Source organism: Denticeps clupeoides, chromosome 16 (assembly GCF_900700375.1).
Source record: "Denticeps clupeoides chromosome 16, fDenClu1.1, whole genome shotgun sequence".
NCBI classification, from domain to species: Eukaryota; Metazoa; Chordata; class Actinopteri; order Clupeiformes; family Denticipitidae; genus Denticeps; species Denticeps clupeoides.
The window spans coordinates 2235652-2256357 of NC_041722.1; the positions used below are offsets into that span (position 1 = coordinate 2235652).

General features: G+C 40.1%; 1 protein-coding gene across 3 annotated transcripts in view; it reads left to right on the forward strand.

Annotated features, from left to right (window-relative positions):
* The window catches only part of LOC114765854 (ATP-binding cassette sub-family C member 8-like), a 40745-nt gene extending 20124 nt beyond the window's left edge, over window positions 1–20621 (forward strand). For 2 of the 3 annotated variants that reach the window (XM_028956343.1, XM_028956345.1), the window contains exons 18-41: window positions 192–224; window positions 395–430; window positions 1076–1174; window positions 1935–2019; window positions 3791–3871; window positions 4711–4848; window positions 5077–5184; window positions 5284–5380; window positions 6163–6192; window positions 9127–9368; window positions 13044–13210; window positions 13548–13617; window positions 13843–14000; window positions 14290–14382; window positions 14625–14727; window positions 14857–14970; window positions 15657–15777; window positions 17218–17348; window positions 17432–17510; window positions 17832–17940; window positions 18028–18131; window positions 18531–18664; window positions 19779–19841; window positions 19939–20621. In XM_028956343.1, the coding sequence (XP_028812176.1) occupies window positions 192–224; window positions 395–430; window positions 1076–1174; window positions 1935–2019; window positions 3791–3871; window positions 4711–4848; window positions 5077–5184; window positions 5284–5380; window positions 6163–6192; window positions 9127–9368; window positions 13044–13210; window positions 13548–13617; window positions 13843–14000; window positions 14290–14382; window positions 14625–14727; window positions 14857–14970; window positions 15657–15777; window positions 17218–17348; window positions 17432–17510; window positions 17832–17940; window positions 18028–18131; window positions 18531–18664; window positions 19779–19841; window positions 19939–20076 (2533 nt within the window). In that variant the 3' untranslated portion in view covers window positions 20077–20621. The remainder of the gene's footprint in view (window positions 1–191; window positions 225–394; window positions 431–1075; window positions 1175–1934; window positions 2020–3790; window positions 3872–4710; window positions 4849–5076; window positions 5185–5283; window positions 5381–6162; window positions 6193–9126; window positions 9369–13043; window positions 13211–13547; window positions 13618–13842; window positions 14001–14289; window positions 14383–14624; window positions 14728–14856; window positions 14971–15656; window positions 15778–17217; window positions 17349–17431; window positions 17511–17831; window positions 17941–18027; window positions 18132–18530; window positions 18665–19778; window positions 19842–19938) is intronic. The other variant, XM_028956344.1, reaches the window with a different exon arrangement.
* The last annotated feature ends 85 nt before the right edge of the window (window positions 20622–20706 follow it).

The following is a 20706-nucleotide window of genomic DNA, read 5'->3' on the forward strand; positions in this document are numbered from 1 at the left end:
AGTGTATTTGCCGGTTCAGGATTTTACCCGTCACCAAAAATTAAATGTGGCCTGTAGGGCGGTCAAGCCATTGACATTCGCGTTATTAGCACCACACTCTAACAAGCTGAGCTAACCAGAAAGCATTAACATCTGTGGTTTGACTACATTAACCACATTCAAACTAATCTGATATTTGTTTTCCTTTGCAGTCTGCACAAGCCATATTCAGAGCGAGAAGGGAGGTCTGTGATATGATTTCATATATAAAATCACATTAGTGAATATTTGAAAACACTCTTCACTTACAGAACTGTTTAACGAAGTGGCACAGGAAATATATTTAAGATTATACAAAAACCTGAGGGGGTGATTGAGTATTATTATAAAATGTGCTGCTTTTTTTTTCTTACAGTTTTGAAAACCACACATCAGGAAGTAAAATAAACAGGTAGGGTACAATGTTTCTCAAATGGTTAATTCACAAATCTGATTATGAAGCTGGATCACAGCACCTCCAAAACTCAGAAAGCAAAACTAGTGACTGTGTCATGGGCAAACAAGGCTCACTCATAAATGTGTGGGTGACCTGCATTTAATCTGATTTATTTAATCTGCCATTATATGCATCTGATTTAATGACAGGGTACTGTAGGATTAAACATTAATGATGGATGTAGGATTAAAAATTAATGAGGGTACTGTAGGATTAAAAATTAATGCTGTTTGTGTAGGCACAATGCCCATGCAGACCCATATCCAGACCCTATTATAAGGGGCATGCGATCATCAACACTTGACAAAGAAGGTAGCCTGGTCAAATGACAGACTGTTTCATTTACTGTTTCATGTGGTTGACTGGGTATGTTTGCATTGATCATCTGGGGATGTGTAATATGCTCCATGATCCATGCAGGGACCAACATCTAGTAGTTTGTATCTTCTAATCCGAATATTACCAGGTTTCCCTGGTGTCCCATGTCTTTCTTGTGCCTAATTACCACAAATGATGTGTATAGTGCAGGTCTTGTTATGTATAATTATCTTGATTGTGTGCAAGATGAAGGAATAACTATGCACCTAACTCCTCCCACAGGAAGAGAAGTGCAGTTGCCTATGCATCACAAAGGCCCTGGTTGCTCAATGCCACTCTAGAGGAGAACATCATGTTTGACACACCTCCCAACCAGTCCAGGTATTTTACACATACACACAGAGAGAGAGCGAGAGACATTTATTTATTTCTGACAATTAATATTTAGTTATTTTTTATATAAAATATAATCTTATCCTAAGCCTTCTCAATCATAATAACCAACTGCAGCCATCAGAGTGTGGAATAATGTATTTTTTAAAACACAAAAGACAAACTCAACACCATTTTTTTTTTTTTTTGGAGGGGGGGGTAATAAGAAGGATGCATTGCACATTGCGTAACACCCTTGAAAGTGAATAAAGTGGGGTGATAGTGTGTAACAAACTCGCCTATGAACCAGAAGTCTCAGGTTCAAAACCCACTTACTACCATTGTGTCCCTGGGCAAGACACTTAGCCCTGAGTGTCTCCAGGGGCATTGTCCCTGTAACTACTGACTAAATTTCGCTCTGGGTAAGGGTACATGATAAATGCTGTGAATAGATAATCCCTCCTACAATATACATTTACACATATATATGCGATAAACGTATATTTAAGAGCACGTATCAAACATAGAACAGCAAATACTCTTAAAGCATAAAGTACATATGCAAATACTATATTGCTAAGTAACCAAATATTTTCCTTTTATGTGTTTGTGTAGTATTTTCCACAATATTCACATTCACTGGTATACGCCATAGCTGCACACAAATGCGTTTAGTTTTAAAATGAGGATAAACAGAGGTATTACATAATGACACACACTGTACCACTGACCTTTGGGAAAATGACAATCTCTCTGTTTCCGTGTCCAGGTATAGAGAAGTTATTGATGCTTGTTCTTTAGCACCTGATATCGAATCGCTTCCTCAGGGGGATCAGACTGTGATTGGCGAGCAGGTAGGGCTTGATTTGCCATTATATTGGATGTTTTATATTACAACAAGGCCTGGTGGTTACACTGTTGGGTAATAAAAGAGTGTGACTGGTGTAGGTCCCAGCTGAATTATTCCATTCCACTGACCCAGCACAATCTCAGAGGGAAGACTAAGGACCTTGACTGCCTCAGGCTCCAGTGCCTGAACATGAGTGTGTGCCCATTATGTCAAAGAAGGAAGGAAAAGGCACAACTAAAGAAAATGAGGCACGCATGTTGCCTAGTTTCATTCCTGTGCCATCTCATCCCACTTTGTTACACCATTACTACACTGCCTGTGCAAAAAAAAATATTCACACACTGGAATATTTGGTTGGACTGCTTTTAGCATTGATTACAGCGCACATTCTCTGAGCCATTGCTTCAGTGAGGTTCTGCAATGTCACAACATTTATTTCTGTGCAGAGTTGCATGAAATTATTAACAAGATATTATAGAGATCTTGAGGACATGGGACAAGTTGGACTGATGTGTGGGTCGAGGTTGCCATTTAGTGGAGAATCTGTATAGTTCGTGTTATACAAGTGAGAGGTAAATTCAGGTTGTGTTGTGTTCTTTGTTCAACTCTGTTCTGTAAAAAAGCTGTAGTCAAGTTTTATGTGCGTTCCGTGGTTGAGTCTTTATTTCAAGACAAGTTACCACACAATTCATGTGTGAAAATTACATGTTTAAGCCTGAAGAGAAATGCCATTGTTATTTTGGAATATGCTAGTGACATCAGGGAAGAAGAAATTCACTTATGGAATACCTGGTCATTCAGTAGTCAGCTGACCTTATAACATTGCCGAACCTTGACCTGACCAACTGCAGCAACCCCAGATCATAGCACTGTCCCCACAAGCTTGTATTGTAGGAACTAGACATGATAGCTGCATCCTGACATGCCCATCATTCTGGAACAGGGTGATGGGCATGAATAGACCACAGAAACAATTTTTTCGCAGTGCAAGTATCTGGAACATAACTCATCTGACCTTTCCGTATATTCCAATTCCCTTTAAAAGCCTTTTTTTCATTAGCCTCACTGATCAGTGGTTTTATTAAGGCTATACAGCTGTTTAGTCCCAGTCTCTTGAGTTACCTTCACATTGGGCCAGTGGAAATGCTCCTACTGTCACTGTTAAACATAGCTGTGAGTATTTTACAACTGTGTTGATATTTTACTATTTGATTTCACCAAATGTTTCAGTGATTGATCTCAATCTTTCAATATTTTTTCTGACCACATTTCTTTCATGAAGATGATGGTTCCTCACTATCCTCCCGGTTTTTAATAAGCTGTTTCACAGTTCTTAACCCAATTTTTATTGTTCCAGCAATTTTGATGCAGATTATCATATTTTCCACATCCACAGGATGTGTTTTCTAACATGATAGTTTATAAATGAGTAGCTTCTCCCTGCAACATTTATGGTTAAATAAGTAAAAAATAATAATCTATGCCACAATTATCCAATTATATAGTAATTACATATTTTCTTTTTTATTTTATGGACAGGCTGTGCATTTAAACTAAATATTTCAGTTCCAAGATCAAAATCCCATGGAATCCTGTTGAATCTTTTTGGAGTAAATTCTGTAGCGATGCATGTTATTAGACACCAATGAAGGCTGTTCAATGCGTAAAATGCGTAGAATTATTTAACCAACCTGAAATACTCAAATGCTTCCTTCCCTCTTCCTTTTTATGCCATGTTTGCTTCAATGGGAATTGAATTCTTTTCTTTTCCACAGGGCATCATTCTGTCAGGTGGGCAGCGCCAGCGCATTAGTGTGGCCCGAACCCTGTACCAGCAGACCAACGTAGTGTTGCTGGTGAGTGCATGGAAACTGAATACGTGAATACGGTTTTACTCTTTGTGTTGAAATTATACAAATTGAATAGACCACAGAAACAATTTTTTCGCAGTGCAAGTATCAAAGTGGCTAATATGCAATGCAACTGAACACAACTGAAGTATAATATATGAAAGCAACACAGGAAATAGACAAGTGTTTGTACACAAAAGAGGCAGAGATGCAAGGAGAATTGGAGAAGAAAACCTGAGTAAGCAAAGTTTGTTCTGGGAGGTCAGTGAAAAAAAAATCTCATTCTGGGATAATGGCAGCCCCTTCATGGGTGGTAGATGAGGACACCCTGGCTACATTTGTCAGCATGCCATTTAGTGGTTGAAAAATCTGTAGAATTGTTTAATAAAGGTGGGCAGTGAGTCCATTAAAAAATATTGTAGAGTGTGAGAAGAAAGCTAAGTAAATGGATTCAAATGGCGTGTTGGACACATTTTGAGCTTTGCAATACCTCCACTCTCAATTCTGCAGTTCATGCTTTCTCGTGGGTTTTATCCCTTTTCATACAAAGTCACAAAACAACAGAAACAGGGTTGGGACCCCAAAACACACATCAGGAGAGGTTTCACAAGAAAAATCACAAGAGTCCTACATCGAAGTGAAAGTGAAGTGACTGTCATTGTGAAACACTGCATCACAGTGAAATGTGTCCTCTGCTTTTGACCATCACCCTTGGAGATGCAAGGTTCATACTGCAAGATGAACAAGGTTCAGAGAATAAGTTCTTCCAGGGGCAGAGACATACCCTCTGTTGATCTTATAGATTAGTATACATTTTAATAAACATACTGTTCATCATTTTTCAGGACGATCCATTCTCAGCGCTGGATGTCCACCTGAGTGACCACCTTATGCAGCAGGGAATTCTGAAGCTGCTGAGGGTGGAGAGAAGGACGGTGGTGTTAGTCACTCACAGACTGCAGTATCTGCCTCACGCTGACTGGGTATCTGTAGACACAACACATGAATTCTAAACACTGTCTAATCAGAATCCACCACACATTCTTATTTGTGAAAAATATGCACATTATACATACACGTTTTAAAGTACACATAAATATCAGAATTAAGTGTAGTTATAGTGTTAAAAAAAGACAACTGTTAGAAGCTTACCATCAATGTTTATGGGCTTGTGCTTTGAAATATCATGACATGGCTTTCCTTGATCCTAGATCATTGCAATGAAGGACGGCACCGTACAGACACAGGGCACTCTTAGTGACATCCAGGGCTTAGAGCCCGAACTGTATGAGCAGTGGAACACGCTCATGCGCAGGAAGGTAGTGACAAGAGAACACTAAAACACTTCTTTTTGCAGAGAAAGCCTTTATAAAAGCCCCATCACTGATGCCTGTCACCACGTTCACTTTGCACAACAGGAAGCAGGTCAGGAGAGTGGGAATGAGCTGAGGAAGTGGAGTTTCAGAAGGACCATGTACCCCAGAGACATGGTGGCCACTGAAGACCGTGATGAAGGTGGGACCCTGTTGTGTTACCAGTTCAACCTTCAGTTTCTTCCAGCTCCATGCTATTCATTTCACTCCCAGGCGTGTGAAGTCATTGTTTTATAGCAATGTACCTTGGTTATCATTGCCTCAGGAACATACCCTTATGGAACAAAATATTATTTCTATTTGTTTCCAAATTGTGTTTAAAGGCATATATAATATGTGAACAAACGTATTGGGACATGAATTTTTGAATTCAGGTGTTTCAGACCAATTGTCCCATGTACAAAATCAAGCACAACCATACAGAATCCATTTTGAAACATATGTGAAACAAAATGACTACTTCTCAAAATCTCAGTTCTGAGAGTACACTATGTTTATTTGAATGCAATTTAATTAACATCACCTCTTGTTTAATGGTCAGGCATCCTAACATGTTTGTCCATATAGTTTATACATGATTAATATTGATACGTATTATAGAAAATGCTTAAAAACAGTTACAAATTATATTAAATTATATTGCACAAATATTTACAATATTTGAAGCTGCTGCAGCATACAGCTTATGTTGTCAGTCTTTGCTGCAGCAACCTGTGCTGTGCAATCACTTCACCAATAATGTTTGCATTTTTTATAGTACACATCTACCCATACAGTATTATATATTTATGTTGCATAAGGGTAAGTGACAGTCTTTTTTTTAATGTGTGTAACAGTAACCAATGTTGTTTATCTGTTGTTGTTCCTGTTGTTGTTCTCTTTGTTTCTGTGGCACCACTGTGTGGACATGTGGGAATTCTCCAGCTCCTGATGTTTCCCATAGTGCTCACAAAGGTCTGGAACAAATGGAATGCATCCTTCTGAATGGCTGCCCATTTTACGCATTCTATTGAATGAATTACATTTTCACAGTCGAGTGTGGTTGAGCAGTGGAAGCTGAGATTAATTAATTAATTAATTTGTAAATGAATTACTTATTTAATCATTCTTGTTTCTTGAGTGTGCTACAATCCATTACAATGTATTGGCACTTATTACTATTTGGTGCTTGTACAATTCAGCAACCATAACCACACAAGTGACGTGACTGTGAAAATGCAGACCTTCTTCCTTCATGCATCTACTTTATAGCGGGGTGCTCTGTTACTAATACAGCAGTGTGGCGACTCTTATTTTATTTATTGTTCAGGCCAAAAATAATATAATAAATAATTTTACTATAATAGAATATATGCATAGGATGTGGACACTCACACAATCACATCCACAAGGGGGCACCAGCTGGCTTCTAGGTTTTCAGGTCTGCAAGCTGGGCCATAAAGGAGAAGCTAATATGGGTCTGGCTGATGTTGAGAGGGGGAATTTAGGATCTTCCCCAGTTTTGTAAATTTCCTCCCAGCTAGTTTATCTAGTTTGCACATTTTTTTTTATTTTTGGTTTCGATTTATTTTGGGGGATTTCCCCTATGTGAACTGTTGGAGTTAAGGAGAACATAGGAAGCTCTGGCCCCAGGATCCTGTTATGTGACCTGGAAACCTGGAGGTAAGTGGTGCCTCTTTGGTCCAACATTCATGTAGATTTATTGGCGCAGAAGGCACATATTCAGGTTAATGTTTTTCAGATTCGGTTATAGCTGACATCCTAACAATGGTAAACATATTGTGAAGTGTTAGATTGTGCTACAGATGTTGATATTCAAGGCTATAAGAATTTTAATGATTACGGGATCTGCTTAAACAGATTTATTGGTCCAACTGGTCTCAAAACTTTAGTGCTACAATATTCTAAATGGGGAAAATAATTACTTTAATAGTATTGTAAGACTCTTTTGATGCTCCTTCCCTGTTCTGTTCCTGCATCCACTTCCTATCCCAAGCAGCAAACCACTTGAAAGCACACAGGGAACCAGTTCCTGGAATTGCACTGTTCCCTGGTCCCCAGTTCCCATTGTTCCCCAAAACCTTGACAGCATGTAACTGCGTCCACAGAATGAGTGCAGCTGTCAGTCCCATTGTGAAACTTGACAGAACCTGAGCTTGTCTGTATTTGGATATACAGTCTGGTCACAGATCTTTAGTCAGTTATTCAAATATAGTGTTGACAAATTATCATCAAAAGGTTTAAGATTTAATGTATGTAATGTTCTGATGAAAATCAGAACAGTTTAAACACATTTGCATTAAAGTTTGGTCCAGTCTTCTCTGTCCAACCTCCAGGAAAAGTGACATCTGCAAATTTTTTGTAAAACAATACAAAATCTGTATTTTTGTGGAACAAGGGTACATTTGGGGAACATAGTTTCTGCTGAGGACCTAAAGCTGTAGAACGAGGCTTCTGCTGAAAAAATGAAGCCATAGAGTAAAACGTCTGACGAAAACAGAACCAATTTCCATAAAGCTGTTACATAGTCATGCCAAGCAGAATAACGTGGGTATGTGAGCCAGCTTCCAGTAATTGTGCAATAGCAAATGTAGCTGATGTCAGGTGCAAACTTTAATTTGACAGTCTTTGATATTTCTCCATTTGTCAGCCTTAAGACATATCAAAGCGACCAAACACGTTCACTGAATTAACCTAAATATGTTTCTGTTGGTCTCATCACCAAAACCATCCTGACGCAGAGAGTCCTATCTAAAACACTTTTAAAGGACATACTCCATTTGTAATGATTACAGAAACACGTATATGGGCCGACCCTATGGTAACGAATGCTAATAATTGAAAGTGTACGAAGAGCATGTAGTGGTCTCCATCACCAGGTTGCCTACTCCATGCAGGTGTTATAAGGGCCTCTTTGGAACCCCAGATTCATAAGATTTAGACGCCCATAAATCCAAGCAACTCTTTGCCTTACCAAGTGTGCTGCATGTATGTAACATATTGAAGAACTTGAACTCACGGGTATAAACGGATCTCACCCATCTTTCCCACCCAGGTGGGAACCACATACAAATCAACAATGTGGACATCCATTCCCTAGTTATTATACCAGTAGTTTAAGATGAATCCACACACAATGACTTAATTAAATTAAATTGAGGCAAGTATGACTGACGTACATATATGTAGGCAGATTCTGCACTGATTTTGAAACAAGCATTCCCAATCTACAAACACCAAAAGTGCAGAAAGTATTCCAAAATCTCCCAACATCCACCCAAAAAAAATCCTCAAACTGTTGTAAATATCTGCTTGAATTGCTTTCCATGTCCTGCTTCAAACACGTCTTCACGTGTTGAAAAATGTGGCCGTCATGCACAATTAGCTCTTGTGCCTTGCGTGTTTTTCAAGAACATATTTAAACTGAAAATGAAAACAATACTAGCGAATGACATTTAAATTCCTAAAATATGCAATCTTACCTTGGCAATAAAACTTAAGTTTCTTAAAACGCTTAGGCCATGCATTGTGCCCAAGAGGCAGGTGTATGTAATAACAGTGGTGGCCTAGCAGGTAAGGAAGCGGCCCCATAATCAGAAGGTTATGGGTTTGAATCCCAAACCGGCAAGGTACCACCGAGCAAAGTACCGTCCCCACACACTGCTCCCTGGTGCCTGTCATGACTGCTCACTGCTCACCAAGGGTGATGGGTTAAAAGCAGAGGACACATTTCCTTGTGTGCACTGTGCTTGCTGTGCTTCAAAATGGCAATCACTTCACTTTCACATATGAGGGGCTACAATTTCAGCCACTTACCTGACCAGGGGAGGCCATTAATTTAGCTCTTCAGTCACAGTCCGTCCTCCTCACCAAAGCCTTCCTCTGCAGAGTCCCTGGAGAGTGATGAGGACAGCCTCTCCACGGAGCTGCACCAGAGGGACACCATACCCTGGACATCTTTTAGCATATACCTCAAGTCAGCCAGTTTTCTCTTCCTCCTGCTCCTCATCCTTTCCCAACTCACCAAACACTCTGTAATGGTGGCAATTGACTACTGGCTCGCTCACTGGACCTCCAGTGTCATCTCAGCCAAGGTCAGCATCACCAAGGGCAACTGCACTGCTGTAGAGGTGAGAGACAGTTTAATATTTCTGAGCTGTGAACAAATTTAAAATGATTTTGCCCTTTTTTCATAATGTAGCTGAGATCCCAGTTGCCAACATCAGCTGGCCGTGGCATCAGGATCAGGTATCAAATCTAAAGGAAAGTGGTCCATCTCTGGGCTCACACTGTGTCTCTAGTAAAGACATCCAGGATTATTATTCAACAAAACATGTGCCTGTCATGCTACATCAGTGTAGGGATGAAGTCAACATAGTGAAAAGCAAAACACAACGTCGGGCTCTGGTTAACACAAAATACATGGATGACACCTATAACAATGCCCACAATTCCTATAGAGCCCTGCTTCTTCTTAAGCAGCTGAGGATGATTACAACCACAATAACAACATATATTTCTTATATAGCCCAAAATCACATACAGTACATCTCAATGGGCTTTGACACCCTCCACACTTGACCCTTCTGCGTGCAAGGAAAAACTCCACACAAAAAAACTCTAGGAGAGAGAAAAAAAGAAAGGAAGAAACGTGATACAGAGAAGGACCCCTTCCAGGGTAGAGTGAGCCTGCAAGTGATGTCAGTGCAGGGTTTGTGATTGTGATTGGGGGAAAAATCGATTTCATCGATTTATCGATTTTGTAGTTTAAGACTATTTTTATTTTGCAAACTCGAGTTTTTTGCCACAATAATTTTTTCGGACCGCGTTTCGTCCTTGTTGGTTACCGTAGCCCCCTGCCCCGCGTAACACAGTCAAAACAACATGGCAGCGTGTAGCAGAGAACTAATTCCAAAGAAAGGCACAGGTAATTCCGTCATTTGGAACTGGTTTGGTTTTGATGCAGAAGACGAAAGACACACGAAGCCTTGCTGCAAAATATGTTTCAAGGCTGTTGCTACTGGAAGCAGCAGTACAACAAATCTTTTCCAGCACCTGAGGAATAAACATCCCGAAGAAAACGGCTCCTCTAGCACACCTGCTAAAAAAGCAAAGTACACTTCCTGACAGCTTTACAAACTGTGTGCCTTATGATAAGAACGGAGCGCGATGGAAAGCGATTACAGAGGCGGTCACGTTTTATATTGCCACAGACATGCTGCCAATTTATTGCCAAGTATTTCGCCGATACAACTCGGGAAAAGATCCGCAGTGAGCTGGAGGAGATGCAGTTTTACTCAGCCACAAAGCACGTGTTTTGTTGTTATAGATAAAAGTATACATTTGTTCATTCTTTGAGCAGGCTATATGTCTGCCACAGGCATGTTTCATTTTTTTATATTCACACTAAACTGAGATTATTTTTTTTAATTGTAATGTTATATGTTACAAAATTTGTAATTATCTGATTTCTTGAACAGAGCATTTAAGCTACTTTTTGCACTTTTGCTTAAACCTGGGTTAAAGCTTGAAATTGTTGAATGACAGAGCCTCATTTACTTTTTGTTTTGGGATTCTACACATTTTAACTCTTGAGGACAATCATAGCAATAAAGTTGCACTTTTGACACTATATCTGATGTCTGCAGCCATTTTTTAAGTGCATTGGAAAAAAAATCGGAAGATTTTTTTTTTATCAAAATCGCCCAGCCCTATGTCCAATAAGAGAAAAAGGCTTACAGTTGTAGAGGGGAGAAGTCCAAAGTGTAGTCCAGTGTCATGGTGTACAATACGTGTCAATTATGATGCTACTGGTCCATTTGAAAATCCCTGAAGCTTTAGTTGTTACGGTGGTGGCTGTGGTGACACATTAGGATCCCAGACATATCTAACATGGTTCCACAATGCCCACCCTGCCCTCCTCTTGTCACAAGGTGATGCTCAAGGACCAGCCATTCTCATTTTAGTGGTTTTGGGCTGGTGCAGAGTAAGGGGCATCCTGGCAGAGTCCTGTTTCACTCAAGTGAGGACCGACACAAAGTCCAGTCTCAATGCACAGAGACAAAACAACACTGTGTCGTCCATCTCTGGTTCTGTTCTCCCTATGGGCACTTCAGGCAGCAGGAGCAGCTCTGCTATTGCTTAACCCATGGAAGATGGGGTGTGGCACTGGAACTTGAGGAAGGCTCTTGAGATCTTCCTTTTCTGGTGAATCTGGGTTGTGACTGTGCCTCATTGAGTGGGGTAACATCCTCAAGCCAGAACCTGCACGTATGTCTTATTCTTATTTGTTTGCTGTGCCTCTTTAGGATCAGGCATTCTGTCATGTCACATCAGTATAGGGATAAGATACAGGCAGATGAAAATAACACTTATTTTCAGTTTAGGTTGATTGGTTGGTGATCCAGGACCAACCCAATCTTACAGCACCACCAGAATAAATACACCAAAATACTCCTGGTTGGATAAAAGTTGGATAAAAGTACCAAAGTGTCCAAACATTGGTGTCATCACAGCATGACATAGCAACAAGGCTTAGTGGCTGGTTCATATCCCAAACCTGACCACACGGGTGACTATCCAATGCTCCCCACTGGCGCTCCCCGTTCTCACTCCGACTGGCTGAGCTGGGACAGGGAAGGAAGAGGGCCTGCTTGTCCCAATGGATGCAGAAGGGGCTGGCCCGATGGTCTGGCGAAGCCCTCACACTGGCACCAGGAATGTGCAGTGGGAGGGGCTGCACGTGTCCAGAAGGCATTAGCCTGGGGTGCAGTGAGCGGTTGCCAGAGGGTCCGGAACCACCTTGCTGTGTGCTGCAGGGAGAGAAGCTGCATGTGGACAGAAGGTACCAGACAGGGGTGTCGTATGTGGTTGCCAGAGGGACCAGGACCACCTCCATGCGCAGGGCAGGGAGAGAAGCTGGTCTCTCTACCAGCAGGGATGTGCAACGAGAGGGGCTGCATGTGCCCAGAAGGAGCACTGTGGTTACCGCAGTCCGCACCGCCTCCTCCACTGATGGTACTGCTGGGGCTCCGAGGACGTAGCCCTTGGACAGGGGGCTCTGTCAGGATTGGCTTCAGCTGGAGACATCACTTGTGGCCAATCCAGACTGCGGATAAGAGGCGTTGTGGTTCCGCCCTTCGGGAGCTCCGTGAACTCCTTTCGTGAACTCTGTAGTGGACCCTGCAACTGTTTGATGTGTAGTTTTGAGTTCTGGCAATCGGCACACGCCTGCGGGCTAGTTTTCGTTCTCCCCGTTATTTCCCCTGTTTTCGGCCATCGCGCCATAATGAATAGTGTTTAGTAATAAATTCTTGTTTTCGTTATGTCCCACCTCTGCGGTTTGTTCCCCCGTCAGCTCGCCGCTGTGACAGATTTATACATTTATATTTAAAGGAAATGATTACTAAATAATAACAACGTTAATTTCAAGGTTTAAAATAATTTACTATATTAATATTTGTTCTATATTACTCAGCAGAAGCTGTTTGTTGCGTGAATGACTTAGAAGCATCAGTCTTTGACCATGACTATGCAGAATTTCAGCAGTCCCACATATCTAAGGAAATTCTTTTTTAACTTTGATATTTTTCTTTTCTACATTTTGTATCTGTGCACAGAAGATTTTTGAAATTTTCTGAAGAAGTCTCGCGTACATTACTTTGTGCAACCAAGATTTGGCACTTACATTTGTATGTAAGTCTCTGTGTCTTTGTGCCCTTTGCAGTTTCCTCTGGGAGTAATGACATTTTCTGATTCTGGGCACTTCAGCAACTGGTGACTTCACTTCTTCCCTGTCCTTTTAGGTGTGTGACTTCACTCACTCTTCATACCTGCTTGTGTTCTGTGTGCTCTGTGGCCTGGGCATTGTGCTGTGCTTGGTCACCTCAGTGACCGTCGAGTGGACAGGCTTGCATGTGGCCACCCAGCTGCACCACAGCCTTCTCAACATCATTGTACTAGCTCCCATGAGGTACGTGTGTGGGACTGGATGTGTAAGTCAGGATACTGTATACTGTATTTATATACTGTAGTCACATATTCAAACATTTTGGACTGGTTTGCTAGGTACAAAGTTTAAAGATTATGTGGTCTTCAGCACATCCCTGACAATTATTCATGCAAAGCTCAAAGTCTGTCTTAAAATCTGTTGTTTAAAGAGAAAAATCATGAATAAATTTAGTAATATTCATATTTCATAATAAATAAATGGACTTGACTGTCCTTATTCCAGGATACAGTGATGATGATGTGTTGATGAAGTGATGATGAAGTGACTTCAGCTTATAGCTGTACTTTACTTTCCTCAGGCTGTTTGAAACAACTCCAGTTGGCAACATTTTAAACAGGTTTTCTGCTGACACAAATACTGTTGACCAGGTGAACACCATACTTTAAACACTAAAATAAAATCTTATTCCATGTGATGCACTATTTAACCCCACAACACTCACTATAGTTCAAGACACTCATCCCATGTGATTATTATATATCATCATGTAAAAAATAATTATTTTATCCACTTACATCAGAAAAGAACTGGTTCAATAATAGTGTATATTTTCCACATTTTTGATTTAAAGTCTGTGTGTGTGTTTGTTGCAGCACATCCCTGCCACACTTGAGTGTCTGAGCCGCTCTACACTGCTGTGTGTCTCTGCCTTGGGGGTCATTGCCTATGTTACACCTGTCTTCCTCATTACACTGGTACCACTGTTAATCACCTGCTACTTCATCCAGAAGTACTTCAGAGTGGCTTCCAGGTGGGTCAAAGGCACTTTTGAAAGTATAACTAAAAATAACTAAATAACTACTGAAAGTATAACTATATATATAGTTTCTAAAAAATACATTAGCTGTATTATATGTAATGCAAGATATTACAATTCTATCACAAAATACGTTTGTACTCTTGCTTGAGTCATTTTTTGGAAGACTACTTTTTACCTGTACTTGAGTATAATTATTTTGGATTAATGGTACTCATCCTTGAGTACAGTTCTCAAAGGTCACATGACATCAAAACAGTATTGTATTCTTTCTCTATAACAGGGATCTGCAGCAGCTGGAGGACAGCACCCAGATCCCTCTACTTTCCCACTACTCTGAAACTGTGGAGGGTCTTACTACCATCAGAGCCTTCAGGTGATACACCCACCCTCTGACTGACTTCTTTTGATCTGACAGCTGATGGCTTCCCCAAATAAAAGTGAAAGAGCTTAACTTGAATTACCTTTATTATGCCTCATCATGACACTGTTGCTGTACATTTATAATGCATGGCTTATTATAACTAGTTCATTCTTTTCAGTCTGATTATGTCTTATTATATGCCACATACAAACACTGTTTTTTCTGCCATTTATAATACTATTTTTACCCTGAAGGTATGAGGCGAAGTTCAAAAAGAAATTACTGGAATACACAGACGCCAACAACATTGCTTCCCTCTTTTTAACCGCAGCTAATCGATGGCTGGAAGTTCGCATGGTAATAAGTCTTTAACCACAAGTTTCTATTCTGTTTTGTTCTTGTCTGGAAAGCACTTGAAATATAAGAATATGGATGATTGAAATGTAACCTTTTGTTAAGCTCTGTTGTGTGTTGTGTTGTGTGTAGGAGTACATTGGGGCATGTGTTGTACTGATAGCTGCAGTGGCCTCCATCAGCAGCTCCCTGTACAGACAGCTCTCCGCTGGTCAGGTGGGCCTGGGGCTCACATACGCTTTGATGGTATGAAAATTGACTAGCAATGATTTAATAGCGAGGCAGGAGATCGGAAAAGCGAGGCAGGTGATCGGAAATGATGACTAGACTTGACGAAGAAGAAGGACGCATTTGCACGACGTCACAAAACGGGTTTAATCTTGCAATGAACAGGACAGGGGAGACATCCGGTAACATGTGAACATGTAACATAACAAAGACCCAACGGTCAACAGACACGAACAGGGCAGCTTTATACATTAGACACAGGTCAACATGATTAGGAAACATTACACAGGACTAACGTGAAAGCCCGGGATCCAAACCGGAGTAATGCCTTCTAGACCGGATCATGACAGGTCCCCATGTTGCAAATCAGAAACACACATCTCTCTTTGAACTAGTTAACTTTTCTATATGACTTGAGTCATGCTTCAATGTAGGAGATGAACGTCAGGTAGCTGAGCCTCAATGCTGAGGTAATTTAATGGTTTTGAAATAAACAGTCAACGGCAATCATGAAAAGTCCAGGTTACTGTTTATAGTGCTGTAGCCAACCTCTGTAGTTAAAAATAGAAATCATCATAATACCCTTTCTGATATTATTAGCAATTTGTCATAAATTTACTTTTAGATTTCATTTAGGTTTCAGCTTGTTGTCAGATAGTGTCTCAGGTCTAACATGTAATTATTGATTGTCATTCACTGTTTAGGTATCTAACTACCTGAACTGGATGGTGCGTAACCTGGCGGACATGGAGGTGCAGTTGGGCTGTGTAAAGCGTATTAGCAGCCTGTTGCAGACAGAGCCTGAGCACTATAATGGCAGCATAAGTGAGTCACACCTACTCTCACAGCACGATGGTGATTTTGAATGAAAGAGTTGGCTAAATAAATCATCACTATGACAGTGTAAAGCATCTCCCGGGACAACATAAAGGGGCACAAATAATCAAGTACGTGGATAATGATAAACTGCTTGTCAGTCTATGTTAACCAATAATAGTTTGAATTTTTTTAAACAAACCCTGTAGCATGATCCCATGGATCACTTTATATACAGGGTGGGCCATTTATAAGGATTCACCTTAATAAAATGGGAATGGTTGGTGATATTAACATCCTGCTTGTGGCACATTAGTATATGTGAGGGGGCAAACTTTTCAAGATGTGTGGTGACCATAGTGGCCATTTTGAAGTTGGCCATTGGATCCAACTTTTGTTTTTTCAGTATGAAGAGGGTCATGTGACACATCAAATTTATTGGTAATTTCACAAGAAAAACAATGGTGTGCTTGGGTTGTAACGAGTTATTTGAAGGTTTCTGACCACTTATAAAATGTATTCAATGTCACCAACCATTCCCATTCCCATCAGTATAACCGGCCCACCCTGTAGATCTATTATTATGGCCTGGCCATATGGAGTGGTGATAACACAAAAACCACAGATCCCATAATGCAGTGCTTTACAAACGCATTCTTTACAAAGCAGCTGAATCTCTACAGAAACAGTTTCCACTAGGGATGTGCAATACTACTGATTTCCTTTTCGGTCAGATACCAAATAAAATTCAAGTTGGTATTGGCGATAGTGATAACTTATTCAAAAACTAAATGTGTTTGAAAAAACTAATAAAAATAAGTTGGCAACCCTACCAATGACACAATGTGAACATCTAAGAATGAGCAAGAAACCATGTTTGCATGGTGCTTTGATGTTTGCTAGGACTCTTTCAAGGGGGACAGATAAACTTCACTCTTAAGTGGTGCAACACAACTGTTCTTATTGCATGGAGCAATATTGCATATTCATTTTAACTGATTTCTATCCTTTAACCATTAATCATTAAAGATTGCTTCATTGCTTGATGATAATTTGGCAATTCCAAGAATGAAATTGGAAAAAAAACTTAGATTTTTGTTATTCTTCTTCTATCACTATTTACATAAACATAATATTGAAATTATAGAGCGATCATTTCTTTGTTTATTGGACGAACTTGCAAAATCAGCAGGGGTTCATATAATCTTTCCCATGACAGTAATTTGACCCTTTTCTAAATGACCATGTGATGTCAATAATGATGTCAAGATGTTTAATAACTAAGACAATATTCACTGCATCCATTAAGATTACATGTCAGCTGAAACATATTCAATTATACTGCAATTAAGAAACCAAAGGCTCTCATTTGGGGGAAAGTGAGTGAATGCCCTCGCACACCTCAGATGGCTCTGATCATTGCTGTGTGTGTATGTTTGTGTGTCACAGCACCAGCCCAGGTTCCTGCAAGGTGGCCACAGCATGGTGAAATTCAGATAAAAAACCTGAGCGTGCGCTACGACAGCAGTCTAAAACCAGTCCTAAAAAAAGTCAACGCTCACATCAGACCTGGACAAAAGGTTACTGGAAAGGTTGATCAGCTCAGTACGAGGTCATACATATATCATACAATAAAGGCCACAAAATTTGTCCTGTCCTGCAGGTGGGAATTTGTGGCCGAACAGGAAGCGGCAAATCATCTTTCTCTTTAGCGCTCTTTCGAATGGTTGATGCATTTGAAGGTTTGTATGAGTTTGAATTTTTTAGAGTAGATGTGGACAGTGTCTCAAATCTGCATGGATCCACCAACAACTATAGTATTAGCATGCAGATGTCAATTTTTTTGTAAGGTTTAAAAAAAATTCAGTACAATGAATTGTGGCCACAAATAATGTACAAAAGAATTATAATAGAATGATCTTTAACAGATGTATAAGTGATGATATTGTGCTATGTTAGCACTCTCGGACAATTGGAATGGCAGATAGGAACAGTGGACTAATTTATAAAAAAAAGTGAGGATTGCCGGTGATGTTTTATCTGAAAAGTTCTGTCCTCTTCAGGAGAAATTATTGTGGATGGGATTGATATTGCTGAACTCCCCCTTGAAACCCTACGATCCCGGTTCTCCATTATCCTCCAGGACCCGGTCATGTTCAGTGGAACCATAAGGTGAATTTAAATTACTGGAATTCTGGAATGAAAAGATCTTAATCATTATGCCCAATCATGCTTAAGTGTATTCTTCCTGATGTGCAGATTTAATCTGGACCCAGAGCGGAAGGCCACTGACCGAACACTGTGGGAGGCACTAGAGATTGCCCAGCTCATGTCTGTTGTCAAGGCACTGCCTGGTGGCTTGGGTAAGATGAGATGTCCTGTCTTTTTTTTTCTTTTTAGGGCCCTGTTATATTGATCTGCGCATGACATTTAGGGTATTTAGGGTGTCAACATAACCACATTTAAAGTAGAATGCCACCGGTCAATTGCTGTTGTATGGACAGATACTTTCATTGTGATTTGCACCAGTTTTTTGCTGTATGTGTGACTCTACATTTAAACATTAAAAACATTTTAAGCTTCAAAATGAACCTTAATGTACTAACAACTAACCAGTACAAACCATTGAAACTAATGTACTAACCAGATCTGATTTACTAATAATAACTGTTTACTGTGAATTTTTCAGTGGCTACATGTAATTAAAAAAAGAATTACAGCCCAAAAATACAATCAGAATTCTCTCTCATGTTCTTCTGTAGATGCCATGGTGACCGAGGGTGGAGAGAACTTCAGCCAGGGCCAGCGTCAGCTCTTCTGTTTGGCCAGAGCTTTTGTGCGAAAGAGCAGCATCCTGATTATGGATGAGGCCACTGCCTCTATAGACATGGCCACGGTAAGGGTCACCAGAGGTCAGAGTACCACATGTAGGGTGTAAATGTATTATGTAATGTTGTATTATGTAAATTCAGAACGGAGCAAATATAGGCAGGATATACAGGTTTGGAATTCACATTGTCTGCTGCAGTCTTGTAACAGCTCCACTTTAATGTCTCATTTTATCTCTGGCTTGACCACGTCTTTTGTCACACTGTTCTATTCCACAATGCAATTCCAGTTGTTCCAGTCATCAGCATACATATTTAAAACGGACCCGTAATCAGAAGGCTGCCGGTTCGAGTTCTGAACCGCAAAGGTGCCACTGAGCAAAAGCACTGTCCCCACACACTGCTCCCCGGGTGCCTTTCATGGCTGCTCACTGCTCACTAAGGGTTAGGGTTAGGGTTAAAAGCAGAGGACACATTTTGTTGTGCTACAATGAGAATCATTTCACTTTCATATTTGTAAATGATCTGTGTTGAAAAAAATCCACAAATGTCCATTGTGTACATGTAATTCCTAGCTGCTGTCACATTTTGGTCAGTGTTTGCAGAGGTACAAAAAATATATATAAACACACACACATTCATACATAATAATAATTATTATTATTCTAGGCTAGTTTGAGGGCCCTGATGTATTGCTATGTCACAGCACATCTGAATGTAAACAGAAAGCTCCTCAGTGTATTTTCTTTTGTGTTTAGAAAGTGAAGCGATTGTCATTGTGATACACAGCAGCACAGCACACGGTGAAATTTGTCCTATGCATTTAACCCATCACCCTGAGTGAACAGTGGGCAGCCATTACAGGCGCCCGTGTGTGGGGACAGTGCTTTTCTCAGTGGCACCTCAGAGAATCTGGATTCGAAACCTTCTGATTATGGGGCTGCTTCCTTAACCGCTAGGCCACCACTGCCCCAAATAACTACCCCAAAGAGAAGCACTTACTGTCTTGAACTAAAATGAATGCTTCTGATTGAGGCATTTATGGCATTTAGCAGGTATCCTTATAGTGAGTAGTTACAAGGACAGAGTGTCAGACTCAACAACACATTGATAGTAAGTGTGATTTGGGGGCTTCTCGACTTCTACCACTCTTTCTCTGCTTATATACTCTATATTCCACAGGAAAGTATTCTGCAAAAGGTTGTTATGACAGCTTTTGCTGACCGGACTGTTGTCACTATAGCAGTGAGTAGTGATTTTTTTTTTGCCTGTTGGAAAAAGGGTCCACAAAAAATTATCTTGTGTAACAACAAATAAGACATTTTTCCTTTTTGTCCTCCAGCATCGCGTCAACAACATACTGAGTTCTGATGTGGTGATTGTGATGAAGCGCGGGGTCATTTTGGAGTACGATGAACCCAAAGTTCTTCTGGATCGACAGGACAGCGTGTTTGGTACCTATGTCAGGGCAGACAAATAACAAGGATGATATTTGCAAGTATCATATTTGTATTAAATTTGATTTTTGTATTTGCAAATGAAATATTGTCTATTGGGATTTTGAACAAGTCATGTTTGCAGCCTGCAGCAAAGACCAAATTGATTGACATTTAACATATCAATTAATCTTAGTAATGTAATCATTCTATATTGATTAATAAACTATGTACATTTAAAGGTGATTAAAGAGTGCCATTTAGTTGTGGTTTTAAATCTTATGACGACTTCATTCTTGATACCTGAATGTTTTTTATGAAAATACATATAAATGTAATGTTGACAATGAAAATTGCATTGCTTATTAATGGGTATGGGTAGTAAAAATATATGAGAAATACAATTCTATTTCTAATAATAATTACTGCTGTTATAAGAAGCATAATTATGGCTAAGGGTCTGATGTACTAAAGGTTTGATAAAACATATTTTTTTCACTTGCTGTTGCTGCCTGGTGATGATGTAGATGCCTTGAAAAAAATTATTGATAATGAAATGTTTGATTCTGAATAAATTGGCAAGAGTAAAGATGTAAGCGACTTAAACACAGTCCATTGTGACAGCTGGGTCAAAGCATCCTCAAAATCCCATTTTAGGTCCAGGGCATTTTAGG